Source organism: Prunus mume, linkage group LG6 (assembly GCF_029339155.1).
Source record: "Prunus mume cultivar Tortuosa linkage group LG6, ASM2933915v1, whole genome shotgun sequence".
In the NCBI taxonomy this organism is placed as follows: domain Eukaryota; kingdom Viridiplantae; phylum Streptophyta; class Magnoliopsida; order Rosales; family Rosaceae; genus Prunus; species Prunus mume.
The window spans coordinates 15,978,591-15,999,461 of NC_142703.1; the positions used below are offsets into that span (position 1 = coordinate 15,978,591).

The 20,871-nt window shown below is 36.3% G+C and overlaps 1 protein-coding gene and 1 pseudogene across 1 annotated transcript; both read right to left on the reverse strand.

Moving 5' to 3' along the window:
• Window positions 1-4,712: 4,712 nt before the first annotated feature.
• On the reverse strand, window positions 4,713-5,359 carry LOC148916247 (TMV resistance protein N-like; annotated as a pseudogene).
• Window positions 5,360-10,118: 4,759 nt separating this feature from the next.
• On the reverse strand, window positions 10,119-10,917 carry LOC148916248 (uncharacterized). The gene is made up of 2 exons (XM_089055085.1): window positions 10,436-10,917; window positions 10,119-10,329 (listed from the first exon to the last, which is right to left on the reverse strand). The coding sequence occupies exons 1-2, from the start codon at window positions 10,915-10,917 to the stop codon at window positions 10,119-10,121; spliced, it is 693 nt and encodes a 230-aa protein (XP_088911211.1).
• Between the last annotated feature and the right edge of the window lie 9,954 nt (window positions 10,918-20,871).

Sequence of the window (20,871 nt, forward strand, 5' to 3'; positions counted from 1 at the left end):
CTTTCGTTTTCAACTACTGGACTGACCCAATACAAGAGCTGCCATTGTTGATCAATTGAGTAAAAATAATAATCCCAGTTATTGAATGAGCCAAGGAAAAAAGCAGAAACCTCACAAGATCAAATCGAAAAGAAAACCCATAACATCAAATTCGCAGCACAAGCTTTGACGGTACTTAAGTTGTAAAGAAGGGCATGATAGTTTGTAGTTCATCTGGTTAAGAACATTTACTCTTGTATCAAAGACGATTCCCTCCTCTCCCAATATCCCTTTGTATAAATGAAATTGAACCAAGTTCTTTAAACCCTAAACCTTGAATAGAATTATAACTTCATCAACCAACAAACATTTATGTTTTTTAGGAGAATTTGAACAAAGTTCTTTAAAATGACGAGGGGGCCCGGGACCAAAACAGTTCCATGACAAAGTAATGATGAAGTTAGCGTTACCCAAATGCCGGACAACCTATAATTCCTTTAGATCTCATGTGATAATTACTACGTGGAAAGTGTGCACTGAAAACGACCCTGGTAAACTATTCTTGTACTTACCTTTAAGGATATATCATGTTTCTTGCCACTTAAGACATTCTTTGAGTTTAAATTGAAACTTTGAAGAATTAGTAGTAGCGGTTCAAGATTCCAAGTGGGGTCTGAGATATGTCGGCTGTATGAAGCAGGCATACATCTATATATAAGATTAAAATAAAAGACTTCATTATACTACCCCTTTATTATTAATTATATATGAATATATCAATATATTATAAGCCAGAATAAGTTTTTATTTTTTATTTTGGTCGTAAAAGCCAGAATGAGTATTAAAAACCCCATCCAAACTCCAAAGGGCTGAAAGATCGGTAATAAAAAGAGCTCGATTACCAAACCGAAAGGACAAACCTCCGGTCTGGCAAAATCTTTCTATTTCCTGCTTCTAGTGCATGCTACACAAACCCTCAAAATGAAGACAATCGCATAAAACATGATAGTAAATGCCTTGAATTGTCATTTTCTCTCTTCCTGTTTCGCTTGTTTTTTCAACTTCTGAACCCAACAGATCTCAAGTAAATAACATATGTTGTAAAAAAGGAGCATGATTAAATTTACTTTGGTGACTAGTAAATAGTATGTCTTGTAAAATATGTCTGATATTAGGCTCATTTTAAACATCTCCTTCAGATCTTATTAATGCTATATTTCTCATGATAATAATATTTCTACATTTCAACTTATATCAAAATAATTAGTACTAGTTAAAATTAAAAAAAGACGAGGCATGATAAGGAAATGAACAAAACTAGAGATGGAATCACTGGTTTATTATAAGCAAGGGTCTGGGAGTTTAAAGTAGTTGGAGTTTGCTGTTGAGGAGGCTCGAACCAACACAACATGTGAGCAATAAAGCAATATTAAAGAAAAACTTCAAATCATTATGACAATGTCCCGATGCACGTGTGGAGAAGAAGCTTGCAATCAACACTCTCTTTTTCTATATATAGAAGGGGATTATAGAGCAGATTATTAATACATGGAGATGGAGCATGACCGTTTTAAGAAAAAGTTGACGGCCAGCGATGTTAAAAGACTTGTGGTGACCACCGCCATGCTTGAAATGCTGCCGCCGGTGGATCCAGATCGTGATATCCCCATCAGAGTTGTCGACAAACAGACGCACAACGTTTACGAGTTCAAATTATCCTGCAGACAAGGGGGTAGAAAGCCAGTTTTCCAGTCTAGTGGATGGACAGCGTTTGTCATTGACAGAGGCATTGAAGCTGGGGATGAGCTCTATTTCTGGGCGGAGGAATGCCTATTACATGGAACTCAATATCGCATTGCACTGTACAAGCCAAATCTTTTCCCTCATCCTTAATAATTCCAATCAGGTGTTGTCACCCATAATAGGTATTTATCTTGTATGGTCCTCTTGGTCTGGAAGGAGAAGCAAAGTTTAGGATTTGTAAGTGTACTGACGAAAAATAAATTGGGGTCGGTGAGAGAGAGAAGTGGCGATGACTGGCGAGTGATGGGATAGGGGTTAGGGTTTCATATTATTATCTTCAATCTTTTGTTTTTATATTCCCATGCAACTGGTGATTATATATTATTAATTGATTAACTTTTTTTAATTCATGGCGAGCATTTTCAAGAGAAGAGGCAAATGACTAAAGGTCATCATTACCAAACCGAAAGGACAAACCTCTGGTCTGACAAAATCTTTCTATTTCCGGCATTTGGCATCTAGTCCATGTAAGTTTTTTCCCTGGTGGTGGCCAATATTCTTGGCACCTATATAACCTGCCACCTAGCAGAGCAGAGCAGGGCATATAGCGATCAAAGTTGCAAGCTTCATGGTTAGATCTTGATATAAGTTTCAGTTTCACTTTGATGCACTCAGTCCAAGAAGAAGAGAGAGAGAGAGAGAGAGAGAGAGAGAGAGAGAGAAGATTCTGAGTCGTCGTTCTGGATACATGTGGGGCCCGTTATTTCCTCCGAACATGACCAATGTCCCCTCAACGGCTGAAAGATTGGTCTGGATTAGCAAACTGATCCATCAAATTCAACCAAATTGCAGTCAATCCACATATTTTTGCACCAACTCCCATTAATTCCAGACCAAAAACCCAGTTTTCATTTGTAGGCGATGAATGAACTTTCAATCCCCAAAACCATCCAAAACTATCAATTCAACTCTGTTAGTCAAAGAGCACAAAATGAAAAAATTAAAAAAGAAAGTGTTAAGGAAGATGATGCAGCTTGCTCAGCTCAGCACTCAACAATTTTAATTAGATCAAAATTAAATAAAACTTAGTATGAAGATTAAAACGCCAAATGCGTATACTTGTACATTTAATATCAGTGCATAAAACTTTCGTTTAATATCGGTAATAACTAATAATACTACAAGATCAAGTTGGTGCATAAAAAGAAAAAGAGTATATATATCTTCTTAATTCTTGGATGCATTATTTTATTTATTGGCTGCTGATGTAAACATTGGTTTCCATCTTTTGGAAAAAAGAAAAAGAAAAAGAAAAAAGCACAACCTGAATGAGAAAGAAAAGGAGAAGAGAAAGCTGTGAATCATTAAATTGAGATTTTGTCTGGACCACTTGGCATTAGGGCGTAATTTGATGGATTGATTCTATTTAAGTCTTTTTTAAAAATTCCAAAAGCACCATTTCTTTGAACATTGATTCCTTTCCTAATCATTCCTGTCAGTCTTGTCGCTGTAATGAGATAACTTTGTCCTGAAAAAAAGATAGTATGATTTTGGTTGGTTAATTAACCTATATTCTATTGATTATTCACTTTAAGTTTTTTTATTTTATTTTTATAACCATGCCTTTCTATCTTCGATCTTCCTTAGCTCCTCTCTCTTTTCCTCTCCATACTGCTATTTGTACACATATGACGCATTGACGCCATTATTAGCCACCTCTTTAATACATGCAGGTTCACATAAAGTACTAGAGTCCAGTAAATCAAGCTTACCTTTACACTCTTAAATTTATTTTTTGTTATCTAAATTTAAAAGACTAAAACATACTCATTCACATGCGCACGCACACTCTATCTAAATTTTTAAAAGACAATTTATTTTTTATTATAAGAATCAATTTTGTAATACGTACGCATTCAAACAAAAATTTACAAAAATATCTTACATTATAAGATAATCATACAAAGAAAAATATTTTTTGTGAATGAAATTTCAAGCCAATGTTTTGGTTCCTAACTCTTTCTTTAATTTTTGGGTTTCTACTCGGACCAAACATAAGCAATAAAGCAATATTAAAGAAAAGACTTCCAATCATTATAACATGGTCAAGTGAGTGAGCATGCGTGTGTGTATAGAGGAAGCTTTCAATCATTACAACTCAGTTTTCTTGTAGGCCAACAAGCTTATCAACGAATAAATGCAACAGAAGAATCAACTTAACTTAGATTCAAGTCCTCTAAGTCATCCTTTGGACCAGTCAATGAATAAATGCAATTCCTTCCGCATATTCCCTTTTAATTCTGTGCAGTCTACCAATTCTGGTATCAGAACTTGTTCCATTCATGGGCAAAAACGAAAACCCCACCACCGACCTCGCTGCCTCAAGCCAAGAGGTGGACCCTACCCATGATTATTTGGGTGGACAAATTCAACACTATTCCAGTTGTGATAATTAATGGTAGTGGTGGTATTGCCCGCAATGGTTAATTGATCATAGTTTGTGATATTATACGCCGTTGTGTCTGACGCAAAGCAAAGCAACTCTCTCTTTTCTTCTCATTTTTCAATCCTAGGCCAAAAATTCATCTATTTCCATTATTTGCTTTGAAATTGAATTTACATCCAAACCCTAAACTCCCTTTAACATTATAGTTGTCGAATCCAACAACAAGAGACAGAGCGAAACCAAAGAAAACCAATCTGGAGGAAGCTTGATATTTATTGAAGATCCCTCGTTTCGATAGCTGAACCAATTTGGAATTTCTCCTACATCTGATGCTACTTCAATTTCTTCGGAAAATTCTACATCTGATGCGTCTTCAAATTCTGCTTCAAGTTCTACATCTGCTGCTACTTCAATTTCTTTGGAAAGTACTGCATATGAAGCTACTTCAAATTTGTCAAACTTTGATGAGGCAAATGCCAAACGCATAATTCTAAGTTGTGCATCCAACCCATGTGTGAGTGCAGTCCTTGGGCTTGACACTGTGTTAAGCAATGTGCAGCGCTTTAAGAGAATATAGCTTTAAGGGGAGCTCTGGTAAAGATTGAAGGCTCTTGCAATTGATCAGGGACAGCCAAAATAGCCAAGAAACTTGTTTGATGTTTGCAGGTATGCTCTCAATCATGGTTCCACTTGGCTTTAAATCTCGTAATGAGGTCAAGCAAAGAAGGGATCTGTAATGTACTGCAGTAACTGAGGTTTAATACTTCCAAAGAGTGCAAACCGACTGAGAAGGGAGGCAATTTATAAAGTTTCAAACAACCATCAAACCTCAGAGTAACTAGACGGTTTAAATTGTAGATGCTCTTTGGGACAAACTCAAGGTTCTCGCAATGAAGAAGATCTAACTTTTTATGCCAAGTTAGATTTCCAATTGATGAGGGTAGCTCTTTAACAGCTGTTCCTTTTAATGAAAGAAAATTCGTACATAGGCTCCAAAATTTCTGAGTAGTCTTCAAATTCAGAGCAACCAGTAAGATCAAGTTCTTGATGAGATTTCAACTTACAAATGCTGGTTGGGAGACTCGCAAGCCTTTTGCAATTTGTCAGTTCAATTTTAATGAGACCGAAGAGACATTCAATTGCTGAGAGTAGCTCTTTAACTGCTGTTCCTTTTAATGAAAGAAACTTCATGTCGGCTCCAAAATTTCTGGGAAGTCTTCAAATTCAGAGCAACCAGTGAGATCAAGTTCGGGAAGAGATTTCAATTTACAAATGGTGGGAGGGAGATGCACTAACCTTTTGCAATTTGTCAGTTCAATTTACAAATGATGGGAGGGAGAAATGACAAGACTTAATAACTTAGACAGAAGAAATAATCACACTAAATTTTATATAATAAGCGAAATAAGCATATACCTGGTCTTTATTCCAAAGTTGCTCAACTTTGCTGCCGTGCATTCGAAGCTCAACAAGATTTTCTGGAAAAAAATTTGATGGCATAGATTTCAAAGGATATTCTTACCAGGAAAGATAAACAAAGAGAATTGGGCAGAGAAACTTTTAATTGGCAATAGTTGCCAAAGCTAGAATCGCCGAGATTGAGTAAACATAGATTAGACATCTTTTTGAAGTCTGCACAATCCAAGTGTGGTTCTCCAATCTTAGATCTGTTAAAGAATATGCCTCGAACGGTTTCAGTTCCCCGACCATAAGAGCAAAGTATAAATGATAATGCAATATACAACAAAGTTTAATCAAAACTACATTTGTATGTATCTGACATGAGTTTGTTCCTAGGTGTCTTATCATAGAAAATTCACAAAAATGTTAATTTTCTTTTTAAAGAAAGTGAATGCATTTGGCTCTTACTGTATTATTTCTCAATACGTGTAACGTGACATATATCCTCATTAATGAACAACCTACTACGTTTTCTAGGCTCTTAAATACCTTGTTCGTAAACTATTGCCCTACCCATTTCCTGAACCAAATCATGCATCTCTAGGCCGTTCCATCTTGAAATTGATACGATAGACTTATCAACGAGAACTTTAATTCCATCCGCAAATAAACCACTTATATCTATCATTTCCTTTGCAAAATCTATTGTCATCCCTTTATAGAAACATGCTATATCAAGAAATATCTCCTTTGCATTTTTGTTTAATCCATCAAAACTTAGTCTCAACATATTCTCAATATCTTGGTTGGGAAATTTTTTCAACTTATTCCATTCATCTTTCTAGTCTTCATTGTTGTCGCAGTGAAGGAATATGGAACCCAAAATCTTAAGAGCTAATGGCATGCCTCCGGCATAATCGACCACCATTCTGAATACCTCTGTATAACATGTTTCAGTACAGTTATGTTTCAAATCATGCAAATGAATGAGCTCGATAGCTTCAAAATAATATAATCTCTCAACCTCGTAAATCTTTTTCGTTTAATATCTCACGCAGGACATTTCGCAAGTGCTTTAGTCCATGTTTTTCCGACTCCTCCCTAACATTTGCAAGAAAACAAGAAGCTTCAAATTTAGAAGAAAGTCGGTGATACACAGCATCAGCGAGAGTGGTCTTGCCAATACCACCCATGCCCCAAATACCTACAGTGAAAACATCTGGTGAATTAAAGCATAATGGCCCTTTAAATCACTTGACGTTTTGCAATTCAATTTGGTCAAAAAATCTTCGACAATGTTAGAATTCTTTGTTTCAGCATTTCATATTTTGGATATTTTGGGAGCAAAGAAGAAAATCACAGAAAAATTGAGAGAGAGCGTTGCTCTAGAGAATGAAAAATGCTTATGTATATTTCATATCTGTTCCACTGTTTGGTTATAATCGTTAGGCAGAGAGAAGAAAAAAAGAGAGATTCTTCCCTGTACCATATTTACAATAAGCTCAAGTTCTAGCATCCTATTAGATGCTTACACATGTCACTTAATCCTATGCTAGAGATTAAAACACTTGGACTGTGATCCAAGGGTGCACAATAAAGCTAAAGAAAAAAAAACAACTAAAAGAAATGAAAACAGAGCAGACACAATTCCTTTAGCTCCAAAAACTCGGCTGAAGGATTACACACCAACATTCCATTCTAATCCTTTAGCCGACTTAACACCAAGTAATTCCCTTAAGTATGCAAACCTGTCCTTAGGCAAAGCTTTAGTCAGAATATCTGTAATTTGCTCCTCAGTTTTGCAGAGACAAGTTCTATCTTCTTGGCTTGAATTGCTTCTCGAATGAAATGAAACTTTCTGTTAATGTGCCTTGACTTTGGCGGAAAACAGGGTTCTTTGCCATAGCAATTGCTGATGTGTTATCACACATTATCTGTGTTCCTTCAATCTGTTCTTCTCCAAAATCTTCAAGTACAAATCTCAGCCACTTTGCTTGAGAAGTAGCCTCTGCAGCACTTATATATTCTGCCTCTGCTGTAGACAAAGCAACTGTATTTTGCTTAATTGAAGCCCACGAAAACACTCCCGATCCCATAGTAAAAGCATACCCTGAGGTACTCCTCATGTCATCTTCACTTCCTGCCCAGTCACTATCACAATAGCCAATAAGAGTAGTTTCTTTTCCTTTCTCAAATACAATTCCAAAGTCTATTGTTCCTTGAATGTATCTCAATACCCTTTTTGCAGTTCCCATGTGTTTCTTGGTGGGATTGTGCATGAATCTTGCCAAGAGGCTAGCTGCAAACATTATGTCAGGCCTAGTTGCAGTCAAGTAGAGCAAACTGCCCACAATCTGTCTATATTCTCCTTCATCTGCAGCCTCACTTCCATTATTCTTACTTAACTTCTCATTCATTGCAAGTGGTATAGCCACTATTTTGCAATCTTTCAAACCAAATTTTTTAACCAGCTTCTGTCCATACTTCTTCTGATGCAAGAAAATGCTTTGTTTAGACTGTATCACCCCCATTCCAAGAAAATGGTGTAATACTCCCAAATCTGTCATCTCATAGTGTTCTATCATATCTCTCCTAAATTCTTCAATCATTTGAGAGCTGCTACCCGTGTACACTATGTCATCAACATATAGAGAAACAATAAGAACATCTGAACCTTTTGCCTTAACATATAAAGTTGCCTCACTTGGACTTTTCTTGAAACCAGCCTTGTTGAAATAGGCATCAATCTCGTCATACCAAGCTCTTGGTGCTTGCTTCAAACCATACAAAGCTTTGTGTAACTTGTATACCTTTGTTTCCTCATCCTTCTTTACAAATCCTTGTGGTTGCTCCACATATACTTCCTCCTTTAAAACTCCATTAAGAAATGCAGATTTCACATCTAGTTGATACAAGCTCCATTCCTTATGTGCAGCAAGAACAATCAAAGTCCTAATGGTGTCTAGCCTTGCCACAGGGGCAAAAGTCTCACTGTAATCAATACCGGGCTTTTGTGAGTAGCCTTTAGCCACTAAACGAGCCTTGTTTTTCTGCACAGTACCATCTATATTCAGTTTAGTCTTGTAGACCCACTTAACACCAATCACAGGTTTAGCAAATGGTCTCTCGACAAGTTTCCAAGTGTCATTTTTTTCTATCATTTCCAGTTCAGCTTCCATTGCCTTTCTCCATGACTCATCTTGAGCTGCATCTTCATAATTTTCAGGTTCCACAATACACACATTACACTTAGCCATGATTTCACTTACACTTCTCCATTTCTTTGGTGTGTGATCAAAGAAATGAGAACTTTCACCTATGCCTTCATCTTGCAGAGTGGTATCTTCAACTATTTGAGTTTGTGTATCCAAGCTTTGACTTGGTTTAGCTTGTAATGTGACTTCTTCATCCATTTGCAGTGATGTATCCAAGCTTTGACTTGGTTCACAGCTTTGATTCTCAGTAGGCAAAATGACTACCATCTCTTCTTCATTTGTATTTTCCCACTTCCATAAGCCATTTTCATCAAATTGCACATCTCTGGACAGAATTATCTTCCTAGTACTTGGATCAAACAACCTATATCCCTTTTCATAGAGACCATAGCCTACAAAAATACACTTGTGACTGTTTTCTTCAAGCTTATGCCTCAATGCTGAAGGAATAAGCACATGACAAGGAGATCCAAATATTTTTAAATGGGCAATTCCTGGTTTTCTGCCAGTATAAGGTTCAAATGGTGTTATCTTGTTAAGAGCCTTGGTAGGACATCTATTCAGCAAATAGACTGCTGTATTTACAGCTTCTGCCCAAAACTCATAGGGAACACATTCTCATGCAACATGGACTTGGCCATTTCCACTACTGTCCTGTTCTTCCTCTCGGCCACTCCATTTTGCTGTGGAGAATATGTCATAGTTAGCTGCCTTTGAATACTGATTCCTCACAAAACTTGTTGAATTCTCCAGATAGAAACTCTCCACGCCTGTCACTTCTCAAGCCTTTATCTTATACCCACTTTGCAGCTCAGTCATAGCTTTGAATTTTCTAAAACATTCCAATGCACTTGACTTATTTCTGATGAAGTACACCCATGACATTCTAGTAAAATCATCTGTAAACACTAGAAAGTACCTGTTTCCAGATAGTGATTCTGTTTTCATTGGTCCACAGATGTCTGTGTGAATCAATTCCAAAGGGTTTGAAGCTCTCCAAGTGGATTCCAAAGGGAAAGAATCCCTATGCTGTTTTCCAAGCATACAACCATCACATACAACTGACTTCTGCTCCAAGTGAGGTAAGCCATGAACCATCCCTTGATTCTCAAGCAATTTTATACTTCTTTCATTTAAATGCCCCAGCCTCTTATGCCATGTCTGCAAGCAATGTGTGACACTTGCTTTTAGGACCAACTCACTCGCAGACATTATTGTCAATGGAAAGCATCTGTTATTTGTCATCTGCACGTTCACAATCAGATTTTCTAGTGACTGATTGTCATAAACACTCACCACATTTCCTCCAAACACAAGGTGATAGCCATGTTCCATCATTTGCCCAACACTAAGCAGATTTTCTTCAAGGCAGGTACAAGCATTACTTCATGAATGTGCTTCTTGCCTAACTTAGTTTTTATCACCAAAATCCCTTTTCCAGCAATTGGGACCACTTCTCCAGTTCCCATCTTCACCTTAGAGCTCAAATTCCTTTGAATATTGACCAAAAGTCCCTCATCTCCTGTCATGTGGTTACTACAACCACTGTCAATATACCAAAAGTGATTAACCTTCACATCAGTTGCAGCATTACACACATAAAACAAAGTGCCACAATCTTCCTCCGATTTGCATAATTCACTCTCTGCACATTCTTGTGTCCATAGCAATCTCGATCATATGTCCAGGCTTCCCACAACCATGGCATTTAGGTTTCCCTTCATACCAACATTTGCCATAATGAAATCTGTCACAATGTTTGCAGGCCATTTTGTTTCCATCATTGCATTTCCAATTTTTCTGAGGTATTTGATCTGCAGAAGCAATTCCATTTTCAGGGTTTTTCCTACCAACATTCAGACTAGAGAAGGCTTTTTCTGTAGAATTCTCAGTGTGTCTATCCAATCTGAGCTCAAAGCTCTTCAGTGAAGCAACAACCTCTTGAACCTCAAGAGTTTCAAGGTCCTTAGAGTGTTCAATTACAGAGCAGATAGAATCATAAGATTTAGGCAAACTAAACAATAGCTTCTGGACAATTCTCTCTCTATATAGTTCCTCACCATAACTCTTCATATGATTTACTATATCAAACAACCTAACTAGATATATAGATAAAGATTCACTATCCTTCATGCGGGTATATTCAAATTCCCTACGCAGCCCTTGCAATTTGACATTTCGTACTGCTTATCTCCTCCAATTCACTTGAATATCCCAAGCTCCTCAAGTTTCCTCATTCACAATCCTTGGAAATAGCCGATTCAAACAAAGACTTTGGATCAATCCAAGTGCACGAGCATCCTTCATCGTAGTCCGAACCACCATAGACTTCTCGGTGTCTCACCTCCTCTTTCTCCTTCTTCGATCTAGGTCACTTAACCCATTCTCACTGATCCCATAAACCATGAGATTTGAATAGTTTTCATTCGATACTCCAGAACTCATAATTTTCTCCATTGAAAATTGGAGTTCGCAGCTCAGAGGTATTCGATCCTGCCATATTAGACATTGGATTTGAGAAATCGCGATCTTCAGATGAGCTCAAGTTTAGCTCAAACAAAACCCAATTTCTTCGATTCAATCACAGATTCACGCCCAGCTCAAGCAATCGAACCTGGCTCGCAATACCATGTTAGAATTCTTTGTTTCAGCATTTCATATTTTGGATATTTTGGGAGCAAAGAAGAAAATCACAGAAAAATTGAGAGAGAGCGTTGCTCTAGAGAATGAAAAATGCTTCTGTATATTTCATATCTGTTCCACTGTTTGGTTATAATCGTTAGGCAGAGAGAAGAAAAAAAGAGAGATTCTTCCCTGTACCATATTTACAATAAGCTCAAGTTCTAGCATCCTATTAGATGCTTACACATGTCACTTAATCCTATGCTAGAGATTAAAACACTTGGACTGTGATCCAAGAGTGCACAATAAAGCTGAAGAAAAAAAAAATTAAACAACTAAAAGAAATGAAAACAGAGCAGACACAATTCCTTTAGCTCCAAAAACTCGGCTGAAGGATTACACACCAACAGACAATATTCTCAATGAAATTGGCCTCTGTCCTGGCAAATATGATTATGAGGACAAACAATTAGTTAGCCTTAAGGAATCTTGTTTGAATTAAATGGTCACAAGTAGAAATAGCAGAGTTAGTTACCCCCTTTTGTTTGAATTATCAAACCCAGCCATACTGGCTGCGGCCTTCAAAGCATCTCTCCACTTGCGCACCTTCATAACTCCCTCCGTGCTGTCCTTGAAACTTGTTCCAAGTTGAGCAAATGCATATGCATAACTTCCCTGCTGATTTCGAACATGTGATGGGTCGATGCAGTAAAAAATCGGTAGAACAAACTGTCCCCTCTTGCCTTGCATCGCAGTATATGCACTAGTTCATCCAAACACCATGTGGATGAAGCATAGTTTTTCGAGAAAATGATCACCGAAAGCTTTGATGTCCCAATTGCTTCAAAAAGGGCAGGTGCAAATTTGCTCTCCTCTCTCAAGTATGTCGTCTATGTAGGTTTTGATTTTCTTTGAGCTAAAGCAGCATAAAGATGGCTGGTAAAAGTATAGTGGGTGTCTTTGCTGGAATCCAATTTAGCACCTCTAGGTTTTTGGTTTTTCATAGGGTCAATCTCATTAGTTGCCCTGCATTTGAGGTCATTTGCAAAAGTAATCCTTGAATGTTACTTAAAAATGAACAATTCTAATCATGAAATGACAACGTAGGGTGAGTCGTCGAAACAAGTAGTTAGAGCCGTATCAATCAAAAATGAAAGCAAAAAGACATTAAGAAAAAATAACTTTTGGGCTTGTCTGAGTTAGATGCATCGCTCTGAAAAGTAAGCAAGTTTTCAGTTGAAGTCCCAGAGGAGTTTTACAACACTGAGGCAATTCAAGCATGTTTCACAGTAACTAGACAGATGTTGGAGACGAGGTTAATTTAACGTGTACAATGCATCTAACGAATTGAAGAATATGTAATTACCCATTTAGGCAAACTAACTACAGCTTTACACTCAGAGTATCAACAACACAGAATTCAAACTGGTAACCAAGCTTGCACCTGTAGTGTATGGGAAGCTCAAACCCCTCTCCACCAATTGGCAGGGAAGCCTCATTTCATTGTGTGCCAAAGCAGATTGTAAATTGGCCATCTTGCCAGATCTCCAAATCTTGAAATTCAATCATCGGGCACAAGCACCATGTCTATCAACACATAGCACATCTCGTTTGGCTAAAACGCATACACAAATAATGCTCTATATCTTCACTGTGCTTTCACGAACATCTGGCTGGACACGCCATGCAACAAATCCAAGTTCCCATCAGTGTGCCTAATCCAGTCATGGAGAACCACAAGAAGCGGGATTGAGGGACCAAATCCAAGTTCCTGAAACACATTTTGAAGAGAGCGTAAATAAAAATAGTCTCAGTTTGCTACATTCCAAATTGTACCGAGCCTTAAAACTCTTTTTTGTTTCTCGAATGGTAAAAGTAAGAAGGGATTAAAAGAGAAGGCAAATCAACATGTCACAGATGGTGTTTACTAATATGGCGTCAAAGGTCAGTATAGGGCATATGCCATGCAGCTTTCCTGCCACCTACACTACACCTATATTATAGTCCTACATATGATATAACAAGTCCATTTTTCCGAATTTGAGCATTGAAATTGCATACAGTGAGCTCAACTAAAATCAGGATTGCGAACATTACTAACTGCAGTAGTTCAAATTCTTCTTTTTCTCTGGATGTGGAGCAAACTAGTAAATCATTACTGTGATGGAAGAGTGAACTATACACATCGAGCATGTTGTTCGCAATGATCAAGTGCCTCGAGCTGATGAACACTTAATGCAGCGGCACAGAACTCTTCAAAATCCAGTCAGTACTTTTACAACACATCTAATTCCATAGAAAAAGTCATGGAACATCAAAGCAAACATTAGCAACCAAATTATTACCGATGCAATGTGAAACTTGTGATTCCGATAAAAGATGCACACTTTCGAATTCCGATTTATCATTCGTCAATCAAAACCAATAAAAGCTCTGATACCAATTATTGTGCTTAGAGTGTCAAATTGGAACTACTAATAATAAATAAAATAAATTCTTATTTAAATTGATGTAACATATAAAACAACGAGAAACTTTACCAATTTCTTACAAAATTGACTCACTAATAATAACTTGGGGCATTTCCAGAATTGAAGAAGTTAGAGGTTTATTAGAAGCACAGTGGGAAGTAGAACCGAGAAGACGAAATTACAAGAGAGTCAAAGTGGGATGGTTTATATATTAATAAAAAAAAATATTTTTTTCTTGTGGATCTTTCAATTTCAGGCTTAGCTTTGTTTCGGTTCCATGGACTGAAACCAGCTGTGGACTTTGCTCAATCCCTACAGCTGGGCTTGGACATTTAGAACCCTTGGGTCCATTAGAGATTTTTTTAGCTCAAGTTGAAACAAAAAGTGAGAAAATGCTTGCCTCTTAGAAACTTATTATGTTTCAGGCCAATCACAATTTAACATGTGAGCATAAATTTTTCTTATATTTGTAATGAAAGATTTTTGTAAATTGTGATTTGTATAAAGAAAGAACGTCTTCTTCAAAAGCAATCGTGGTATATTTCTCCCTCTTTATGCGGATTAATATGTAAAATATGGTGCTCTCTTCTTGACCAATGTAAAATTGCAAAACCTTAACTGCCCATGAAGCATTTTTCTTTTTAAATTGGTCAAGAAGGAGAATTCGAACATAAAAATTTCATTTTATATCAGTAATAACTAATAATACTACAAGATCAAGTTGGTCCATAAAAACATCTTTTGGCGTCACAAAACAGATGTAATATGATCGGCTGCACCCTCTTTCTTTCATTTCTTTTAGTTTTTTTAATTTTTAAATCTTTGATCTTATTTAAAAGAAAAAGGAGTATATATATATATATATATATCTTGTTAATATGCATTGTTGTACTACTACTATCCAAAAGGAGTATCCAAATTGGTCGTCCTGTAGGGTCCTCCCTGAAAGCGTATTGTATTTCTGCCTTATTGTAAAGGGTTCACATTTCTAAGTAATAATTAGGGCAATTGAACGAAGGATTAATTGTCCTTGTGATTGGGAATTGAGATTGTGTTTGTGTGGATTAAAATCATCCAGTAAATCAAACTTACCTTTACACTCTTAAATTTATTTTCTGTTATCTAAATTTTTAAAAGACTAAAACATACTCATTCTCTCTCTCTCACACACACACTCTCTCTGTGTCTAAATTTTTAAACGACTAAATTTATTTTTTATTATAAGAATTAATTTTGTAATACGTAAGCATTCAAACAAAATTTTACATAATTAAAAATTTACAAAAATATCTTACATTCTAAGATAATCATACAAAGAAAAATAGTTTTTGTGAATGAAATTTCAAACCAACGTTTTGGGAAGGGTTCTTTATCATCTATAAATAGAGTAGTCTTCCTCAAATTAATAAGGTAATTGATTCAGTCAATGTTTATCCATTTGAATACAGAGAGTCTTTGTATAGTCAATGATTATGGTCTGTGAAAGGGTTTCCTACATAATCTGGTTCAAAGAGTACTTGTGAATTGTAGTGCTTCTTTCAAAAGGACATAAGTCGTTGTATATTGGGAGGCAAGCGCTAGTAACCATAAGCATCTGTGTGGGGTATAATTCGTCTTAAGGTCAGAGTGTCCAACACTTACCTCAATTCAATTATTCAGGTTCTTCTAATCCAAGTTATGTGATTTTTCATTGTGTATGTTTGTAAACATAATTTTTTAAGCATGAATTGAATGATTATTTCTGAATTTCTGTGTAAAATATAGCAATTGTACCCATTTTTTCCAACACTTTCTGCTTTGGTTTTTCTTGTTTTTTTTCTTCCGTTACCCCTGTGGCTTTTGTTTTTCTTTTATGCCCTGGTGGCTCCCTGTGATGTTGTTTGTCTACTTGTGTCCTTTGCCTTTCAGCTGTTTATTGAAAAAAGGCTGACCATTTTCTAACATGTGTGACCATTTTGTCTTTTTAGTGAGGACCACCTTGTATGCTTCTGCCCACGTGATCTACAAAACAAAAGAATGATCTCGCTTAACCACAAGGAAAATGCCATTTGCTACCGAATTCTCAAGACAATCGCATGTTACCTTGGATTGAACCATATCCATCATTCCCTTTTGAGCGTCCATTCGTGCGCCGCCAAGCTTTTGCGCACACATGTATTTGTCCATGGGGAAAAAAAAAAAGGAATTATTTTGGTTTACAAAATTATACTCAAATCTTCATCTTCAAAAACAATAACTACACATGAACCAAAAAAAAAAAAAAAAATTATTTTTAGGATCATTTTAAAGATCTTATTAATGGTACATTTCTCATAATAATAAGATTTCTATGTTTAAACTTATACCAAAATAATAAGATTTCTTTTGTGATTTCTCAATTTCTCCCTCTTCTAGATTTGGCATGTAAAGGGGAAGTATGGACCTTTGAAAGCAGCAGCAATACAAGCACAGTACTATAAGTGAGTGTGGAAAATGTCGCCGCAAAGCCAATGCAGAAACGACTTTCCCAATTAGGCATATCATATTAGTTGTACACAAAACGCGTGAGCAACACTTTCGTCATCGTCAAGATAAGCCAACCAAATAGTCTGAAATATCGATAATATCGACGAAATATCGATGATATTTCGGTTTTTCGAATCACGGATATTTCGGAATATATTCATGTACATATCGTATAAATATTGACAATATCGACGATAATATCGGAAAATATCGATGTTGATAATTTCGCTCACACTTTAGCAATATTTTGTCAAAATATCGGTGTAATATCGCTAAAATATCGATGTATAAGGAAAAAAAAACGGAAAAAGAAGAAAAAAAGAAGGGAAAAAGGGGATAAAAAAAAACACAAAGAGGATTTGAACCCCTCCCATTAGACTCCTCCAATACCTTAACCACCATATATTACTTATGTTTTAGTGATAATATGCTAAAATATTTATATTTATATGGGTGACATGTTAACAATTACATGCAAAACTATTTTGGGGATTTATCATTTGATGAATACTCTTTACAATATACTTACTCTACACATAGAGATGATGAAGATAGTGAAAAATTTGAACCTCATAGGAACTTTATATGGTACTAATTCACTCATGTATCTTACCATGTAATGTATAAAGTGTAAAATATTGTAGTAAATCATTATATATAAATAATTATGGTGTGTTTAATATTTTTTTCATTAATTAGTACATATTTTCTACACTCACAATGTTTGCCAACTCGCAGTATAATCAAGTTAAATCAGTTAAATCTATCACGTAATGCATTTCCTTATAATTTTCATTGATAAAATAATAGATAATTGACTAAATAAACATTCCCCAAAGTTTCAATAAAAATTTCCAAGTTTTTCTTACAATTTTCGTGGTTTTTATTCAATTTTTATCGATATCGATAATATCCCAATATTTCCATAGAAATTTCCATGTTTTTAGACTACAAATATTTCCGATATCATCGATATTTTAGACCATGAACCAAACCAAACCCAAGCCCTCTCTCTTTCCAACACGTCCTCTATTTTTGTTCTCATCTCCCAATCATGCAACATTATTTTATTATTTATTTCTCAATATTCAAGGAGTTGAAAATTCTTCCTACTCTCGCTTTAGCGCGTTGACTTAACAACCTACCCTCCACAACACATCCTAAAACTTACACTAGTAAACACATGTTTTTACTCTATTACAATTATTCTTATTTCTATTTTTCATATCCTATATTAGCGTAATAAAAAATAATGATATAATCAAACGTGGATTAATCCATTTGAAGAATGGGCTAGGACACTGAGTCCATCGTGTTAAACTTAAGTTCGAATTCCCCTCCCCATATGTTAGATGAATTTAAAGTAGATTATTGTTTGTATTAAAAAAAAAAATCATTATTTTCTAGGTCTTACTTCCGTATTAGTTAATTCATGTTGTAAATTTGTAAATGTATGAATGGCATAATTCATCTCAATTTGAGCCATTATGCAAAATAGGAGAAAGTTTTGTGATTTTGAGGTTGAAGTTGAAGAAGATAAAAACTCGCCCCATGAAATTAAAGCATTTCCAAAGGGGGCTCAAAATTGCGCTCAACCACTGTTGGGTATCATAATTGAACTTGTGGGGCCTGTTGTTTCTTCTGTACATGACCAATCGATCATTGGCTTTTAGATATGAGCTTCACTATGGTTTCCATTTTTATTGAAAATGGCATTAACAACAGACAGTTAAAATTTAATTATTGAGATCAATCCCATACATTAATCAACAAGCTGATACTAATTTTCTGTCAAAAACCTGTTTGTAGGAAATTCATTATATTGAGTGTTACCAAATTTATCTTTAAAGTAACAAAATATATACATCTATATATATATATATATTGAGTGTTACCGAATTCATTTTGGAGACGGCAAGAGTACGTATTAAATTAAAATTTTAAAAATTTCCTTTTGCCTTTAAGAGACAATAGGAGGAGGTGAGGAGATGAGTCATCGTGCGAGATGTGAATGGAAGAAACACCTTCTAATGTGCGCATGTGTCCCTACTAACATATGTGAGCTCGATTACCAAACCGAAAGGTAAACCTCTGGTCTGGGAAAATCTTTCTATTTTCTGCATTTGGCATCTAGTGCATTGTGCATGCTACGCAAACCCTCAAAATGAAGACAATCGAATAAAATATGATAGTAAATGCCTTGAATTGTCATTTTCTCTCTTCCTGTTTCGCTTGGGTTTTCAACTTCTGAACCCAACATATCTCAAGTAAATAGTATATGTTGTAAAAAACGAGCATGATTAATTTACTTTGGTGACTAGTAAGTAGTATATGTTGTAAAATATGTCTGATATTAGGCTCATTTTAAACATCTCCTTCAGATCTTATTAATGCTATATTTCTCATGATAATAATATTTCTACATTTCAACTTATATCGAAATAATTAGTGCTAGTTAAAATGACAGAAACAAGGCATGAAAGGAAAGTGGTTTGAACAAAAGTAGAGATGGAACCCGCATTAAACGCCAAGCCCTGACACTAAAAGTCTAACCTGTAAAGCAAGGTTTTGGTTGTCCTACTTTCCATTCATCACCCTCTCTCACTCTCTTAGAGTGTATTCACTCGTGCAACCGACTAGAGCAGGGTATATAACGATCAAAGTTGAAAGCTTTTTGGTTATCATTTTGTCACACAGAGAGAGAGAGAGAGAGAGTTCCATGGAGCTTGATCGTTTTGAGAAAGTGTTAAAGGCCTCAGATGTTAAAAGACTTGTAGTGACCAGAACAATGCTTCCGATGCTACCCCATGCCGATCCAGCTCAGGATGTCCCGATCAGAGTTTTCGACAACCAGAATGAGAGAGAGAGAAATGTGCAGAATGTGCAGAAAACCTCAAAATCTGCACCCCAAAATGTTAGAATGAGAGAGAGAGAGAGAAATGTGCAGAAAACCCCAAAAGGCAAAAGCAAATGTTAGAATGAGAGACAGAGAAATGTTAGAATCAGAACCCCAAAAGGCAAAAGCAAATGTTAGAATCAGAGAGAGAGAGTCCCCACGAGAGAGATGGAACCTCAACTACCATTTCCCTGGGCCACATCTTTGACAAGTATTACATCTTTTAAGACGGCCACTCCAAAATCATTTCCTAAAAGTGGTTACCCTGCTATCAGATTTCTCTTTATATAATAGTATCCGAGTAAGTTAAGTGAACATTTTGTAGTTCGGTACTGAATTCATTTGTAAAGAGGGAGTGAGGATATCGATGGAGCTTGCACACGGTGTGAAGAAAGTCATCACGGCCACCGACGTTGGGAGACTTGTAGTGACCAGAAAAATTCTTGCTGTGCTGCCTCCTGTCAATCCAGGTAATGCTATCTCAATCAACGTTTTCGATAGCCTAACAGATCGGGTTTACGTGTTCCAGTTAGCTGGTAGGCGCGGCAGATACCTGAAGCCAGTTCTCCAGTCTCGAGAATGGAAACGCTTTGTCAACGACAAAGGCATTGCGGTTGGGGACGTCGTCTGGTTTTGGGAGGAGGAAAACCCAACTTATCAAACACAATACCGAATTGCAGTGTTCAAACCAGATCTTTTTCCCGGCCACCCAGATCTTCATGGTGTCTAGATATTAATGAGTTAGCAGCAGCAACATGTTTGTTTTGTGTTATAATAATCCATAAGCCCAACCAATCTCTATGGTCTAGTCGGTCATTCATAGAGTGTGTGCTTCTTCGTCTTCATGTCAGTGTCACTGTGAATAATCACCATCTGTGCATTTAGTGATTTTTATTCCTTGGGTTTGTCTGTGTGTACTTGTTGCAAGTACTGTTATAATGTCCTAGCATTGTGGCTTATATATGTTGAATAAAAAAACATAATCTTTGCTGTTGTTATGAAGATGGCTGGATGATTTTCTGTACTTGTCATGATGTGATTCGTTAACCCAGATGCAGGTAATCGACATGAACTGTGCATACTAACTGTGAAATCTTGTATGTTGGGCTCAACTATGCAGCCAAGTAATGAGAAATGGTAACAAGGTTTACAATTAATTTCTTCAAGGTATTTAAGCAGGGCCGCCCGCGCTGCTCTAGAAGGAGAGAGAGAACAGAGGGAGAGGGAAAGGGGGAGAGAGAACAGAGGGAGAAGATGGAGGAGAAGGAGACAGAAGGGGAGGGCTGGCTATACAAAAATTGACATGTGGCTATATTTGAATGGAAGATGTATTAGGGTTTAGGTTACTACAGTAGTATTGTATAATGGGAGAATAAAAGGAAATAAAAAAGAAAGAGGAGAGAGAGTAGATTGAACTCGGGGGGAGAGGAACAAAAAAAGAAGAAAAGATATTCAATCCGAAGCGTTCAAATCATCCCACGCTCAAAAATAGAAATCCAACAGTACGGAAGGAGAAGCAAAGTTTATAGATTTGTAAGCTAAGCTCATTTCCAGAATAATTTAATATTTTTAATTGATGCAAGTTTGTTTTTC